Source organism: Cornus florida, unplaced genomic scaffold (assembly GCF_030987335.1).
Source record: "Cornus florida cultivar Cherokee Brave unplaced genomic scaffold, ASM3098733v1 CherokeeBrave_3.0.0_Hap2_Chr06, whole genome shotgun sequence".
In the NCBI taxonomy this organism is placed as follows: Eukaryota; Viridiplantae; Streptophyta; class Magnoliopsida; order Cornales; family Cornaceae; genus Cornus; species Cornus florida.
In genome coordinates, this window is record NW_026775576.1 from 68,797,095 (window position 1) to 68,813,329 (window position 16,235).

At 34.0% G+C, this 16,235-nt stretch overlaps 1 protein-coding gene and 1 non-coding gene across 3 annotated transcripts; one reads left to right on the top strand and one right to left on the bottom strand.

Moving 5' to 3' along the window:
- Positions 1-373: 373 nt before the first annotated feature.
- TRNAR-UCU (transfer RNA arginine (anticodon UCU)) lies at positions 374-446 on the top strand. Its single transcript has one exon. It is a non-coding gene; the product is annotated as a tRNA-Arg (tRNA).
- A 1,161-nt stretch (positions 447-1,607) lies between these two features.
- On the bottom strand, positions 1,608-15,307 carry LOC132311874 (mRNA cap guanine-N7 methyltransferase 2). 2 transcript variants are annotated; one of them, XM_059810009.1, is made up of 11 exons: positions 14,948-15,306; positions 14,772-14,850; positions 14,561-14,655; positions 11,549-11,617; positions 11,354-11,463; positions 8,125-8,247; positions 7,942-8,034; positions 7,402-7,470; positions 5,386-5,474; positions 5,183-5,280; positions 1,608-2,048 (listed from the first exon to the last, which is right to left on the bottom strand). In XM_059810009.1, the coding sequence occupies exons 1-11, from the start codon at positions 15,053-15,055 to the stop codon at positions 1,908-1,910; spliced, it is 1,074 nt and encodes a 357-aa protein (XP_059665992.1). In that variant the 5' UTR covers positions 15,056-15,306; the 3' UTR covers positions 1,608-1,907. The 2 variants fall into 2 exon arrangements, with proteins under 2 accessions (XP_059665992.1, XP_059665993.1); XM_059810010.1 differs by lacking the exon at positions 7,402-7,470 and having other exon boundaries at positions 14,948-15,307.
- Positions 15,308-16,235: the final 928 nt, after the last annotated feature.

The window sequence follows — 16,235 nt, forward strand, 5'->3', positions numbered from 1 at the left end:
GGCCCACTCAATTGCCACCAATACTGAAAACCACAAATTTTAGGAGGCAAGAATCAATGTATTCTCTAGAGAGCAACCTTTTTCTATGAATCGCAAAAGTAGTTTAAAAATAAAAATAAAAATAATAATAATAATAAATAAATAAATAGGGCAAAGGTAGTTGAGCATAGTTGCCAACTTTCTTGTGTTTTTAAATGAAGGGATGTCTAAAATCATTTTACACCTACCAAATAAAAAGTTATTATAGTCAAAAGTAAAAGAGTAAAAAGTTAAAACCAAGACTATCATGGGACGGGCTCGTACGAAGATTGTTTATCTGAGCTTTTAGAAGATACTAATTATATAATATAAGCAAGAAAATGGAAAACAGAAGGCGCCCGTGGCCTAATGGATAAGGCGTCTGACTTCTAATCAGGCGATTGTGGGTTCGAGTCCCACCGGGCGTGCCTTTTCACTTTTTAAAAGTAACTTATTTTTTTGTTTTTCGCACCAGCAGTCTCATTCATTTTTGCACCCAGTCTCTTTCTTGTTCACAATAAATAATGAAACCCTCACCAACCCATCAAAGCCAGCAACTTAAAGAACCAAACAGCTTCTTTCTCTTCATTTTCCTTGCATTTCTGTGTGTACTAAAAAGACCTTTCAGTTGGGTATTTCTTTTACCTAGGAGGAGTTTGGGCAGCACGAAAACAGGCATGTTGATGGTTCAAGGCTATGTTTGGAGGAGTTTCCTGATTCCAAAATTATTTCCATAATAATCCGTTTGTTTAGATGTAAAAAATATTTTTCGAAAAAGACCTTTCAGTTGGGTATTTCTTTTACCTAGGAGGAGTTTGGGCAGCACGAAAACAGGCATGTCGAGGGTTCAAGGCTATGTTTGGAGGAGTTTCCTGATTCCAAAATTATTTCCATAATAATCCGTTTGTTTAGATGTAAAAAATATTTTTCGAAAAATATTTTTTTTTAGTGTTTGGCAAAGGTCTAGGTCGATGTTATTGAATAAGACGTGTAAAATAGCTTGTGAAAAGTTAACGTGTTAGGTTTTTTTTTCCCTGAGATTATTCTTGTAAGTTGATATGTAATAAGTTACTTATATTTTTGACAACCAAATACCAAAAAATAAAATTTATTTTAAAAAGTTTTAACTCAACAATTTTATACTTATTTAACTCCACTCAAAATTTTCCTCCAAGAGTACAAACCTACCTGTATTTGAATTCGCATACGACAAGACCTAAGAAAATGAAAAAACGTGAAAAGATAAGTAAAGTGATGAGTGAAGATCGCAGATAATGGAGCTCATGTTCATAGTTCCATTGTTGTCATGTAATTCACCAAACACTGACATTTTTTTGGGAAGGGATTCAAGGGCTTGAAAGTCCGTTTCAAGCCCCCAGGAAGCTCCCACAAAAAGTCGCCAAGTCCCCGGCTTGTAGGCTGTCAACCAATTACAATTCCTGTTGGAAATCTCAAGTCAATTAAGAAAGCTCTATAGTTACTGAGTATGTTCTGTTTCCGGAAAATTGCGCTTGAGGAGACTTTCCCATGCAAGTTTACAAAACATTTTATAAGAACAGAGAACATTCTGAAACTCAAAAGGAATCATGTTTCTTCCACAATTCAATCAATCTTTCTATTTCTCCATTGATATATAGTTTGTTTCAATGTACAAAATATCACAATCTTAAATATTATACAATGGAAAAATGCATTTTTTCCCCGGGTAAGGAGGGAAAAATGTTATTTGTGTTATCTTAAAAATACAACTATGCTAAAAATAACATTAATCATGTTCTACTCTCTTACAACTAAAAGAAGATATGATTCGTTTACACTGATAGACAAAGTACCATGGGCTTTTTCTCTTCCCAACCTACTTTCCACCTATTCTTTCGACTAAAACCAGGTCACAGAGCTTCTGAGAAACGCAAATCTGCTGGGCCGGGACCTAAAATCCCTTTTTGTTCACTTATTTTGCCTAGTCCATGAGATGGATCCGTTTGTCCATTCTTCTCATCGTCTCTCCAGACAGTCCCTTGCCACTCCATCTAGAATATCAAAACAACCCAGAAAAAAGAAAATGTTATGTGTAATGAAAAAATTTCTAGTTAAGAATTAACATAACAAAGAACTCCATCTACAAAAATTAAGTTTTTTTTTTATTAACAATTAAGATTGAGCATTAAGTTAGCATTTAAAGTACCTGTGTCGTCTGTCAAAAAATAATCTTTATGCTTTAGAATATATGGTTAGTTGCAAATACTATTGGCAAGAAGTTAGTAACTTCAAAGAATATAAAATTTTCTTTGCAGCCACATATCGCTCTTACCCAATCAGACATATGTACATTCCAATGTAGCCACCGGAGCATCACCTCATATTCCTAAGAAAATCGTTGTTCTCATTGCCTTTCTTTCTTTTTCTGGTATGTACATTGTAATAGTTGATGCAATCATCCAATATTGTCCCAACTTAGTGAAATATATTAAATCGGGGGTGAGTAATGGTCTTAAAATGTTCACTAGAAATGATCGTTGGGTGGTGGACATTCCCTTTTAGGTTTCTTATTCTTGTCTTTTCCATCTCGTTAGAGATGGGAGATGAGTTCAATTGCTAATGTGCTTATTCCCTCTCAAAATGGTTTACCACAAATTTCATCCTCATACATTGTCTTAATAACCTTGTGATGGAAGAGTTCTTATCCCTTTATCTCATTAATGAAGTGTCTATACCCACTCTTCACCATGACTTCTAGATGATGGACAGTTGAAACTAATGATTGCTGTTCTTGTAAATCATTATCTCAAGAGTTTGATTTAGGCTTTTAGTTTCACTTCTATTAACTTATTGAACAGACTTCAAAATTTTTCCCCAATGGAATTTCTCTTTTCTCCCCCTAATGGTGGGAAAATAGCCTCATTCAAAGGATTAGTGGAGCAGCAATTAGAGAGGCCAACTTCGTTCCCGAGACATATCTTATCTAGAAGTGCACAGCGGTGTGGAAGGCCTCGGTCCAAAGAAAAAGCGGTGTGATTGACTTATTGACATTGCCAATGAAAGGGGAAGCATTGGTTGACTTTGGCTAACGGAAGGTGAACACAACTCTGAAATGCCCCAAGTAGGTGTCCTTCTGTATAAGAGAGTATAACGTCATACCAACTTATTCTCCATTCTTGGTTTCCATATATTTGCAGCAAGGATTGTTTGCCAGTAAATTAGGTACAAGATAGAGCACTGATAGTTTAAGGATAATATGGCATGTATTAAAGGAAATTGCTCAAATACCTTAAAAGATATTGTATTTTTTTGGTATAATATAACACTCAACCAAGGCTGACTTCTGAACTAAACATGAAATTACTACATTTCACTCTTACAAAGGTCATTTCTAGCTACCTTGAGAAGTTTGTGGTTTTAAGTGGAATTTTTAATCTCGTCGAAGGGCAAACCAAATGCACGAGGCGCCCGCCATTGCGGGAGGTGTGGATGTACGCCGCATTACCTCGGCATGCAGATAGGTTGTTTCCTTGTTTCAAACCTGTGACCTCGAGGTCACAATGGAGCAACCTTAACGTTGGGCCAAGGCTTGCCCTCGATTTTTCATCTCTTCAAATGCAAACTTCAATTCGGGAGGTTTTATTTATTTATTATTTATTATAGTTTTAAGCTTTTTTCTTTTAGGAAGAACTACTCATCACTCTCTTACTACCTCAGCCAGCCTTAACAATAACCTATTTCTAGAGAAAAACACGCAGTTGAATTATTCAGTTGCTATGTTTGGGAGCATGGAATTGGTGCCTTGGAATAAGAATTGGAGAAAAACTTTCAAACTTTTAACTAATTTCCCTCCAGTTATATTCCAATTCAAAGACACCAATTCAAGGAGGAAGAAGATACAGCACAGATAGTGTAAGGATAATATGGCACGTACTAAAGGAAATCGCTCTACTATATTATAGGATTAGGAAATTTTTTTGTATAATAGAACACTCCACCAAGGCTGATTTCTGAACTACGGATGAAGTTACTACATTTCACTCTTACCCACGTCATTTCTAGCCATCTTGAGAAGTTTGTGGTTTTCTTTGGACTTTTTAATCTCTTCAAATGTAAACATTATTTCTGGAGGTTTTTTTTTTCTTTTTACCTCAGCCAGCATTGACAATAAGGATACTTCTTACTACAGAAAAACATGATAGGAAAAGAAAAAAAGTCAAGGGCCAAAGTGCAGTATAATTATTCTGTTGCTATGTTTGGGTGCATAAAATTGGTGCCTTGGAATAAGAATTGGAGGGAAATTAGTTAAAGGATGTACAAGATAGAACACTGATAGTTTATCTACTATCTTAAAAGACTTGGATATTTTTATTTTTTCTGTATAATATAACAACACTCAACCAAGGCTGATTTTTGAACTAAGCATGAGGTTACTACATTTCACTTTTACAGAGGTCATTTTTAGCCACCTTGAGAAGTTTGTGGTTTTCTGTGGACTTTTTAATCTCTTCAAATGCAAACTTTATTTTTGGAGTTTTTATTTAATTTTATTTATTTATTTAATTTTTATTTTATTTTATATTTTTAAGCTTTTTTCTTTTGGGGAAGAACTGCTCATCACTCTTCCTACCTCAGCCAGCCTTGACAATAAGGCTATTTCTTACTAGAAAATACATGATAGGAAAAGAAAAAAGTTAAGGGCCAACGCGCAGTTGAATTATTCTGTTGCTATGTTTGGGTGCATGGAATTGGTGCCTTGGAGTAACAGTTGGAGAAAAATTAGTTAAGAGTTTTAACTATTTTCCCTGCAATTCTATTCCAATTCCAAGACACCAATTCAATGCTTTCAAACACAATCTCTATGTGCAGAAGAAACTATTATATTTAGACCCTTCAATATCGAGTTGAAGTATAAATTTTCCTCACAACCACAGATATGAGCAATTTCAAAGAATTATAGTCCTTGATTTTTTTTTTTTTTTTTCTTTCCCTTTCTCTGCCTGCACGGTGGGGGGTTTGGTTGTGCAATATTAATCTAATTAACTCACAAAAGCCTTTTCCCAACTATTTGGAGTTGGCTACATGAATCCTATTTTGCTATTCCACAAAGGCTGTAGCCTCAGTTAAATCAGGGTTGAAGATATTTCACTTCTAATCTATCCTTCCTCATATTATAAACACTTGCCTCGTCCTGATTGTGACTTCCATCTTGCAACAAAGGTGTCATGAGTGGGGGGCAAATATCCGGGTCAGGCTTCTGAAAAATGAATGTGGTATATAGACCTGCAAAATGGGAATGCCAAAAGAATAGGATCGTAAAGTACAACTGCGACATGGCCAAGCTTAATTTGAAAATATATGGAAAAGAAAAGATATATAATGTATTACCTAATACATCATACGATCTAGGTAGAAGTCTCCCCCTGGGATCAACAAGATTTAGACCAGCGTCTAGTAGCATGCCTGCAAATTGTGCTCTTTGGGAACCAAGTAAATGAAAGGGAAAAAAGTCAATTGCTAACTAAACAAGTGCTAGGTGTTACAAAAAGGTCCACAGTAGAGCCTCAGAGGCTGCTTGCAATACTAAATTTCCAATTTTCTGCACAATAGACAATATATAATAATGAAACTTGCAGTCACTGATCCTTGTCAACCCAAAATGATTTAGAAAACTTGAGGATCTTGCAATGCTACTTTTCAGTAGTTAGCAGAAACATAGACTTCCCAGACAGCCACTTGTAACAAAATCTAGGAATGGGAGTGGCATTATGCAAAACCAGATTACTGCATAACTAGAAGAATGGGTTCATTGAAACAGAAGATTTAATAGCAGTATTAACTTGGGCATGATGTACAGACCAAAATACAACAAAATAGAAGAGCTACATATGTCAATAATATATATATATATATATATATATATAATAACGATTTATATAAACATGCATTCACACACTAACAAAATTATCTACATATTGTACAGTTTCTCAACAGTAGTTTACTTCAAAATCAATGTGTGACTATTTAATGCAGGCCAGTTAATGAGACGACAACAATAATTGGAGGAGAATGAATGGCTGGCGTGAAAAGCCAAAGGGCCCTTTCCCTACCTTTTCCTTTCTCTTAAATCTTTTTGTTGTAACAAATTGTGCATGTAATAGAAATAATAATGCATTTTATTATTATTATTTTTTCCAAAATTGTAGATATAGCTATGTTATATGGACTTTTATAACTTGTCGGGTGTGGACATGTGTCTAAGCACCAGATTTATCAAATCTCCAAACCTAAGGATACAAGTACACGGCTAATATTCCAGATTTTTTTTTTTATTATTTTTTTTAATCTTCTTTATTTTCCGAAATAAAATTGGTTAATTTATCTAAAGTAAAGTGTTCAATGTGGACATCACTCATTCTGAAGCAAGAATATAGGAAACGAAAGATACAACTTATAAAGGGGGAAAAAAAGAAAGAAAGACAGTGAAATAATCTTATGCACAGTTATCTAAGAAACATGAAGTGTTGAATATGCTTGCTATATGCAGCATCCAACCAGACATGTCGGACATGTCTGACACAATATCCCCTATCCATACGGACTATACTCAGTGTTGCTTCCAACATGACCAGTTCACACAATTAGAAGACTTTTAACATTAATCTATAGTGCTTACATACTTAGTCATTTAGATTTTGCAATTAAGTACTCTAAATTAGATCTGGCTTCATACACTCCACATCAGAGAAGAAAACCAAACTCTTGACCAATTTCATAGTTGTCCAACATTCTATTCAACTCAACTCAACAAAGCCTTTTCCAAGTACTTGGGGATGTCTGTGATTATCCAAATTTATTAAATTCATAATAATCTTCTGTGATTATCCAAATTTATTAAATTCGTAATAGTAGAATTACTATTCTGAAACACATACCTTTAGTTATATGAAGAAATGATATAAAGCTCAAGCACCTACACACCTTTTACTATCATTTTTAATCTTTAACACCGAAATATACCAAACTAACAACAAAAAACCAGCAACTCGGCAAGTACTACTATTCGAAAAAAATCCGAAGATGCCAGCGCCAATTTTTTTCTTTTCTGAGCAATAAGTTTGTAGGTGAAGATGATGTTCAAACTCCAAGGAAGACTTTAATACATATTTCTAGTTTGACATCCAAGAAACCTAAAATGTCAGCACTGATACTTTAAAGGCATGGAAACTAATCCAAATATACACAAATTAGAAATCTAACACACGTCAAATTCAAAACCATTGCCCAGTGTTGGTCCCACAAATGTGGGATGCTGAGAGGGGTAGACCTAGGTAAAGCATGAAAGTGGCGTACGAACTAAAGTAGCAGAGATAATACTCTGTTGTAGGTTGCAAATGCACTTACCTGTTATCATCATAAAATTCAGTTAGATTTTGAATCTCCACATAATCAAGACCAGCCTCTCTGGCCAACCTGTGAACCAAATTACATAACCTTGATTTTAGGTATTTTGGAAATTGAACGGAGTAATAATAAGCATACTGAAAGAAATGGCAGTGTGATGATTGCATGCCAGCATTCTGGAGGCATGAGTATTTAAGACATCTTAAATGGAAACATACAATTACATTCCCATTCAAACTCTTACCCATGATTGAGATTAAAGTTAAACTACAGCCATATTGGAGGCAAAACATAAATTAGGCAAGTGAACATTTTATCATTATCATCCTTGCCTTGGTCCCATGCAGATAGCCTAAAACCAAAAACAGACAAACTTGCACAATTTTCAAATTCAACATGGGTTAAAATTTGGTGGCCAAAATGATTTAGTTAACCCTGGAATATGGAAGTTTGACACCACGCCCCCATTATGATGGCACCAACAAGGGTGACAACTTTCTGAATCAACTCCTAAAATAAATTTAAAGATGGAGATTAAACCTGATCAAGCTTGGGAAATGAACCAGGCAATGTGTTTCAGCAGATATGTCATTAGAAAATTTCAACTGATATTTTTTTCCAAAAAATGGGAACCTGGAAATGATAACACATGCAATTGGATACAAGTTAAAACAGGTCATACAAAAATTATACAACCAAACCAAGCATCAACTGCATATATACTTCTCTTCCTCTACTTCAAAAGTGATCATGTAGCTTTCTGATCTAATGCAATTGGGAACGATGTTGGGCTTCATGCTGCTGCTTTTGTTATGGTATGCTTCAACATTCTTCTGGTACTTCGCCCTGTAAGCCCAAAAAATTACACATTCTCATACAGCATCAATTAATTGATGACAGACTAAACATGGAAAATTGAGCTCAAGTATAAAGGTATGCAGAGTCAAACAAGCGATATTAAGTATGACGTTATACTTATGCATAATCACCACAACAATTTTTCTGTTTCTATTTCAAGGAGGCACCATTTATTGTCAACAAATGGGGAATTGACATCACCACCAGAATGCCACACAAGATGCATAGAATGTAGTAAAACCATTTGGTGCTTGTGAAATTTTAAATTTCAGTGTTCAGCCAATAAAGTGCCTGATTCAATGAAACTAAATTCCGACCAACTAATTGTTTTCAAATTTCAATTTCAGCATATCTCAATCTATGTTAATAACTTAAAACAGTAAAATTTTAAGAAGAAAAAGGAAAGGAGACTCAAAATTCTCAATGCAGTAGAACTTCATGCACTACAAAACCTAGATAATGATTTAGAATCTCAACATTTTAGAATATGTCACAATCAAATTCTGATGGTGAAAAGATAAAGCTTAATCAACTTCAATATGAGAGAGAGAGAGAGCATTGACTAGGGTAAATTGGAAGTCTCAATAGGGGGACCATTTCAGTCCTGTATAATCAAGATTTTAATTGAAGTTGAGTCCTACTTTATGCTTTCTTTTAGTTTGCTTCATGTGATCCACTAGGTTAGTCAGTCAAGGGTATTCTAAGAATTACTTAATGAAAAAGGGTACTTCCAAAATTTCATAATTGCCATAGCCATTATAGCGGAGTAGTTAGCTGCTGGCATGACATCTAACTATCTAAGTGGTAGGGATGGGGTTAAAGGTTTGATTCCAATTGTTGATTTAAGAGGGAGGGGAGGGGAGGAAGCTTGTTTTTGGTCTTGGGAGTACTAACTCCTGAAGCATTTTGTCTTCCCAGTACTTGAACAGCTCAAATATATCCAGCAGAAGGTATAAATTAGTCCAGCAAATCAAAGATGTCTTGACTCTTGGTTCGAGCAAAACTAGGAGACAATAAATGGTATCTATATATTACTATTTTCAATTCAAGGGAGATATCAGTTGGGATAATCAACAGTTTCTGAAGCTCTTAAAGATGCTGTAGCTTCTGTTTCCACAAATCTCACAGAACTCAGAAGTACCACGCAGTCGGTCCGCACTTTAAAGACATCATAAACAGATATACAAGATACTGGATACAAATCATAAGAAAGTTATATAGAGCAAAGCATTAAAAACTTAAATAAAGGATGACAATCTAATCATCAAAATAATTAATGACAAAAACTAAATATATCAAGGCCTAGCTTATGTTTATGCTAAAGTCAACATTTCTTTTTCCAGGTCAGACAAGCCATCAAAATTAAGAGAAAAAAAATATTTTCAATATATGTATTTCTAAACAAATTTGAAGGGAAAAAAAAAGTTCTTTCAACATAAATTTGTGCTTATACTCACAGATTAGATAAAAGATTGCCATTAATATATATATATATATATATAAACAACTATATATAAAAAAATTCAACGAACCATGGCAGGACCCCCAAAAAAAAAAAAAAAAAAAAAAAAAAAAAACTACAATTTAAAGAATTCATGAAACCAGCATAGACTAGAATGAAATAGCACAATTATATATACTCATGGTCATTGCTTGTTCAGCACACGAGCACACACATGCACACACAGACAGAGAGAGAGAGAGACTTGCAAGCAAGATGGAGGGTTACAGTTACCTCTTGCAAAAGTCATCAGAATTTATCATGATCCATGTTGTTTTAATCTTCAGTGCAGATCAGCAAATGCTTAGTCAAAGCTTTGGAAGAATGTAAAGCGCAACAATCTGCTGAACTAGTTTGAGGTACAGGTTCTCCCTGTGCTGGTACTAGAAAAGGCACTAGTTCAAGTAGTAGGTATTTAACAGGAATTAGGTTGGTTTGTTTTGTTCTAATTGGTTCCACTTTACTGAACTGTTCATTAAATTATTTGCAGGACAACAATACAAACCATAAAAGCACTGCATTCAAAGCAGCTCCAAAACACTAAGATCAGATCAAATAACTGAAATTTGAACAAAAAGACTACAATCCTCCATAATAGTCCTAAAAATTTGAATGAAACCGTTAGCATATATAGGCCTACATGAGACAATGTGAAGAGTTCTGTATTTCGGATACTTTATTTATTTTTCACATCTACAAGTTTCTCACACTAATGATATTTCCTTATTTTGCATACTCTTTTAACTGCATATTACGCGTTGTTTGCTATGTTCTTTATGATTGAAGTTAGATTAAGTTTTCATTAATAGTCGATTGCCTCATAAATTCTTTTCCAGACAAAAAAAAACTTGGTTGCATGTTGATTCATTTTAAAATTTTCTATTTTCTAATTGTTTGGTGATCATAGCATGTTCAGGTGAATGCTAATTTAGATTTATATTTACCTGAAGTTCTCCAGAATAATACTAAAACGTTTTAGTAATCTAGTGCAGCATTATAAGCACATATAACCAAGTTACAATCATAAGAATACAAATTATAAAATCATATATGTATCATATATAGATAGGTTCTCAGGTTTGGTCTTTGTATTGACCTTGAACCGAACCAATCTTACTTGATTAATAGTTTATTGACCTAGGAGTAAACTGAATATACCACAGAACCAAACAGCAGTGCTGTACTCCTTAATGCTATCCTACACCACTATCACACAAAAACAGAGTTACACAAACACAGAGAGGTCATGGCAAAAAAATTAAAGGCCCATGGCCCATGGGTAAGTCACATCTCTTCTCTACTCATACATGATTCTGACTGCAGTTCAGAGGCGATATTGTTTCTTAAATACATATAAAATTAGACAACTCACTAGAATGTTTAGATTCCAACTTAAGACACGGCAACTGCATGCAAAGTGTAACCCATTATGTGAATTAGTTCACGAGGATGAAATTTTTGATGGCAAATAACATCCCCAAAGATAAGGGCAGAAAAAAATAATCCCACAATCAAATGTAATGCACATAGATACTGCAGCAGAAATATGTCCAAGAGAGAGAAGAAGGAAACCTCGATGGTATAGATCCATACCAGATAGTAGATGAGTCAGGGGTAATGCCGAAAAAGTATCCACCCGGTCTAAGCAAAGATGACACATTATGTAAAAGTTTCCTCACTCTCTCCTCAGTTTCAAAACACAACTGCAAGTAGGCATAAAAGCTTTCTTTATTCTTTCCTAAAAGGAACATTGACTGAGTGGAAAAACACTATAAAATTATTCAAAACCTGCAAATGCTGCAAGCAGCAAACAATATCGGCCGTATTCCTTTCCTTCAAATGCAATTCTATATTTTCCTGTCAAAAAATATGCTGTAAGTCTAGAAGGAACATACAGAAATCAAGCTTGAAGTAGACAAAGCCTTAGCTAAAGCACATTGACATGAACCACAAAGTCACTTCTATGTTCATATAGCATGGATAATAATTTCATCTTAATATGTTAGAAAGGATTAACCCAGCTAATGGTAAAGATCAATAAGAGAAAAATGTAGGAATTTCTGTATTATAAGCATAAAGTGTCAAAGTAAAAAAAGCAATAATGAAAGAAAGCCTACATCTTTACTCGAGGTTCACTTAATCAAATAAGAAACAAATCACCAGATTCAATGTAAATACATTCCTCATCTGCAGAAATTAAATTTGCCCAAATTTCAAGGATACTTTCCTTCTTTAGTGATTTTAATAACTTATTGCAACTAGACTCACTATAAACATGTTATTTTAGTGTTGCATTTTCAGTGTACATCACGTGGAAGGAAAAAAAGGGAGAAAAAGTACAAGACAATATCACTCAACCTTACCCAATTTTGTTTCAGTTTATTGCTAGTTGGAAACTTACTAACAGCTGAAAGCACTTCATAGAACTACCAATGCATAGTCATTAGTCCACATATACCACAAAAAATTTATTATTATCACATATTACATGAACTATTATACACATACTCGATTATTGTCAACAGTAATGTAACCAACACAACATAACGAAGGCTCAACTTTATTTAAACGACCACCCTAGACAATTGGCCTAGCTTATCCCCAAGGCACTCGACCGACAATTGGGTCCAAAAGTGACTAACTTATTCTTTCTACTTCACTGAAAACTTCAACCCTACAATGTTTTCTTTTTATATTATGAACAAAAAATGACTCTAAGCCCTATTTTATTACTAAAAATTAAAGAAAATGCCCCCAAGACATTGCATCAACGAGTGTAACTATCAATAGAGTTTTCCTAATCATTAATCAATCATTAATACATACTTATCAAAAAAAATAATCAATCATTAAGACATGAAGCTGCAGAATCCCATAGTTGAGCTAGGTTTAGTTGAAAATTTTCAACCCGCCCTCAATCCAAGTTGGACTTGGGTAGAGTTGTCAAGTAACCAGAGGCAACCTGACCTATATTATTATTAGTAATATTTCTATCAAATTATTAGTAACCCGACCCTAATCGACCAACCCAGGCCTAGAAAAACATATTCAGGTTTGGCTAGGGTTTGGCCGCAGAATATTATATCTCAAGTTAAGCTCAATTTAATCCAACTGACCCGCCCGTGCTGCACTGCTACTGTCCATTTAAGTAAAAGGGTTATGATGATGCTGTGGACAACAAAAGTTAATTCCAACAACCATGAAAAGTTAATGACACATAACATAACTCAAAAGCAGTAAATCTTATCCATAATTAATTCATAATGCTTGCAAGAAACGAGACCCCCTGATGTGATAGGAATTAAGTGAGTGAAAAGTTGAGACAACTGAGTAGCAATTGAAATAGTTGTTATTGCTCCTTTACTAAACACAATTGAGTTGTTGATATTATTGAAGTTTGGAGTTGTTAATATTGATATCCTCTTTATTGCATATACATATTTCTTAATAATGCAAAAAGATTTATCTCATGCTGATCTGTCGGTTCACCACATTTTCTAACATTCCAGGAAACCAAGGGACGAAAAGTTGACGAAATTGGTGATAACATTGATTGGAAGATTTAGTTTATAGTTCCTTTATGATAGATAGAGTTTTATGTAATGAGGGTTGGATGCATTCAATTTTTATTTTATTTTTTAAACGAGAAAATTACTATGATTAGTCTCCAGATCATGTTGGATAATCGATTTGTAATTTCAATTTAGATTCTTTAATTCAAAATTAAGATTTTATTCATTAGAGTATGGTTCGGTAAATACATATCCAATCAGGCATTGAATGTGAACTAGAACTGGGAGACGCTCCATATTTCACACATTTAGGTATGGGTGAAAGGAGAACATGTTCTTGATATCATTTTTGGAAGGATGACATCTACAATGTTTACCGTCCAGATGGAGAAGTGTCCTAATAAATATCTCAGGACTACACAAAATCTATAAATAATGTAAAGGGGCAACTTACAAGAAAACTGATGTAGAGGGGCTATATCATTTTTATCGGTAATAGCTCAAATTTATAACAATTTCTTCAATACTTTTGAAGAGACCTTAAAGAAATTCATTTGTTAATTACCAAGGAAAAAAAATTCATTTGTTAATTCCAATATCTTTACCATATAATGTTTGACGTAAGCGGAAGCGATAAATTTGTTCACGAGGAACAGGTTACCATGAATCCACAAGGTGGGTGTTTTGAATCCACAAAATGAAAAGATACGTCAGAGAAATCTGATATATTATTTGATAATTGAATGAATAAAAGTTAATTCTGCACTTCGCAGTACACATATTTATAATAAAAGAAAACCTAACTCTAGAAGAAAATTAAAACATAAAAGAAATCTAATAGTAAAAGGAAAATAAACCTAAAAATAAGACTAAAAATAAGGTTTCTCTACAAAAATCCAAAAAAATAGAATAAGAAACCTAATAAATAAAAAAATACTAAATCTAAAATGAGCATTACGACTTCATTAAGGCCTCGAACAAAAATCCCGAAATAATCCGCAGACCTCATATAACACAATAAAACGCGATTTTGGAGCCCTAAACGAAGGTTTTCTGCCGAAAACCAGCATGGCCCACAAGCAAAAGTTAGTGGCTTTTTCTCAATGTGTTGTTTCCACCCAAAAAACACTATTGGTTTGTCAAAAACAGACTTGTTGATTCTGTCCTACATCAATGTCTAACACCCAAAAGTTATCTAGTAAAGAAATGAACATACATACATCTACATGTATTATATATATATATGTGTGTGTGTAAAGAGAGAGAGAGAGAGGGGAAATGGGCATACAATGGAAGGATCAAGTTCAAAGAACTTTGAACTGTAGGTCTTTCGCTGACTCTCCCAAGCTTCTCGAACTTCACTTACTCCTGACGACGCAACATCTACAGAATTCCATCCACGACAACGAGCATTAATCAGGGAAAAAAAAAAAAAAAAAACCTCCCAAGAATTCAAATCAATTGAACCACAAAATGTTCGAATTTCAGAAGTTCCGTACCAATGCCGATGTAGTGACCGATTTGGGCTTCGTCCCACTTGTCCGCCTCAGAGACCCTTCCACAGTACAAATCACACACCTTCACAAAAACAACCATACATCATTCATTATATATGCAACTCGGTATATATATGTGTATATATATATATGTAGAGAGAGAAAGAGAGAGCACGAACAGTGGCGTAGGGGGATACGAAGATTTTGATAAGGGCTGTCTTGGCGAAGTCGAAGAGGCGATAGTGAATGGAGTCGGTGGTGGGCCTGTGACTCGGGACCGAAATCATCGCCCAAAACCCTAACGATTCACCAAAACCCTGTGCAGTGCAGGAAAGAGAAAAACCAAACAGACATGAACCGGGTCAAGCAAGAATCAAGACCTCTCCTCCAACTATTTCCCTCCTAAATTCCATAACGCTATTTGATGGTGGTGGATTAACACTTGTATTGATTTTCTTAAAATAAAAGAAGGGCTAAAATTTGCTCAAGTAATACATAAAATAAATAAATAAATAAAAAATGGTAGTCCCACATAAATGGTTCACTTGAATTCTCATCGTTAAGGGTCTGGAAGTAATTATTATTTTTATTATTATAATTATTTTTTGTCAACTCTAATAAATTACTTTGACTTTTAATTTTTCAATTTTTCAATTTCTCTGAACTGCAAGGAATTACTTCCTTCCAAGCTACTTAAATCCAAAAGCATGACACTAGGTTTATAACCAACCCAAAACTCTCTCCTTTGTATTATAGCCATTTCCACGAAACTTCAACCAAAGCTTTCTCTCCTTTATCATATAGTGTCCTTTATTGCACACTTATATTAGAGTTTACTATCGTTGGCAACGGAGACGACACTTAACAGAATTCTTCAATTGATTGGAGTTCAAATGATCAACACATTTTCAGAAACAGACCCAAAAAATTATGTAGGAGGTTATGTTATGGGGCAATAGTATATATATTTTTTTATTTTATAATTTTAGTAGGGATAATTTTATAATTTTATATGTATTTAATACAAAAAGAAGAAAACAATAAGTATAAAAATACTAAAATAGAAACATTTTAGATCCATGCCTACACACTTCAACTTTCCATTGCTATAAGGTTTATTTTGTAAAATTTTAATTTCTAACAGATGGAATGCAAGTACTTTAAGTCTCTAAATGCAATTTAAAAATTTTAACTATTGCTCCCCAATTCAAGAAACAAAAGCAAAAAACAATGTGCATGAAATGATTTAAGAAGGTTATGTGTATATTTCAAAGTCTTGTGTGTTGTTGTCACGTTAACATCGATTTTAAGCCACAATACAATCACTTTGTGAAATATCTGTCTTTTTAAAACCTTGGTACCTTTATATGAGTAAATCTCAAATAACAAATACAAAGAGTTACTTATATAAAATCCATGTTTACAATCTTTTAATTTTATAATGATTATAACAAAACATAATCATCA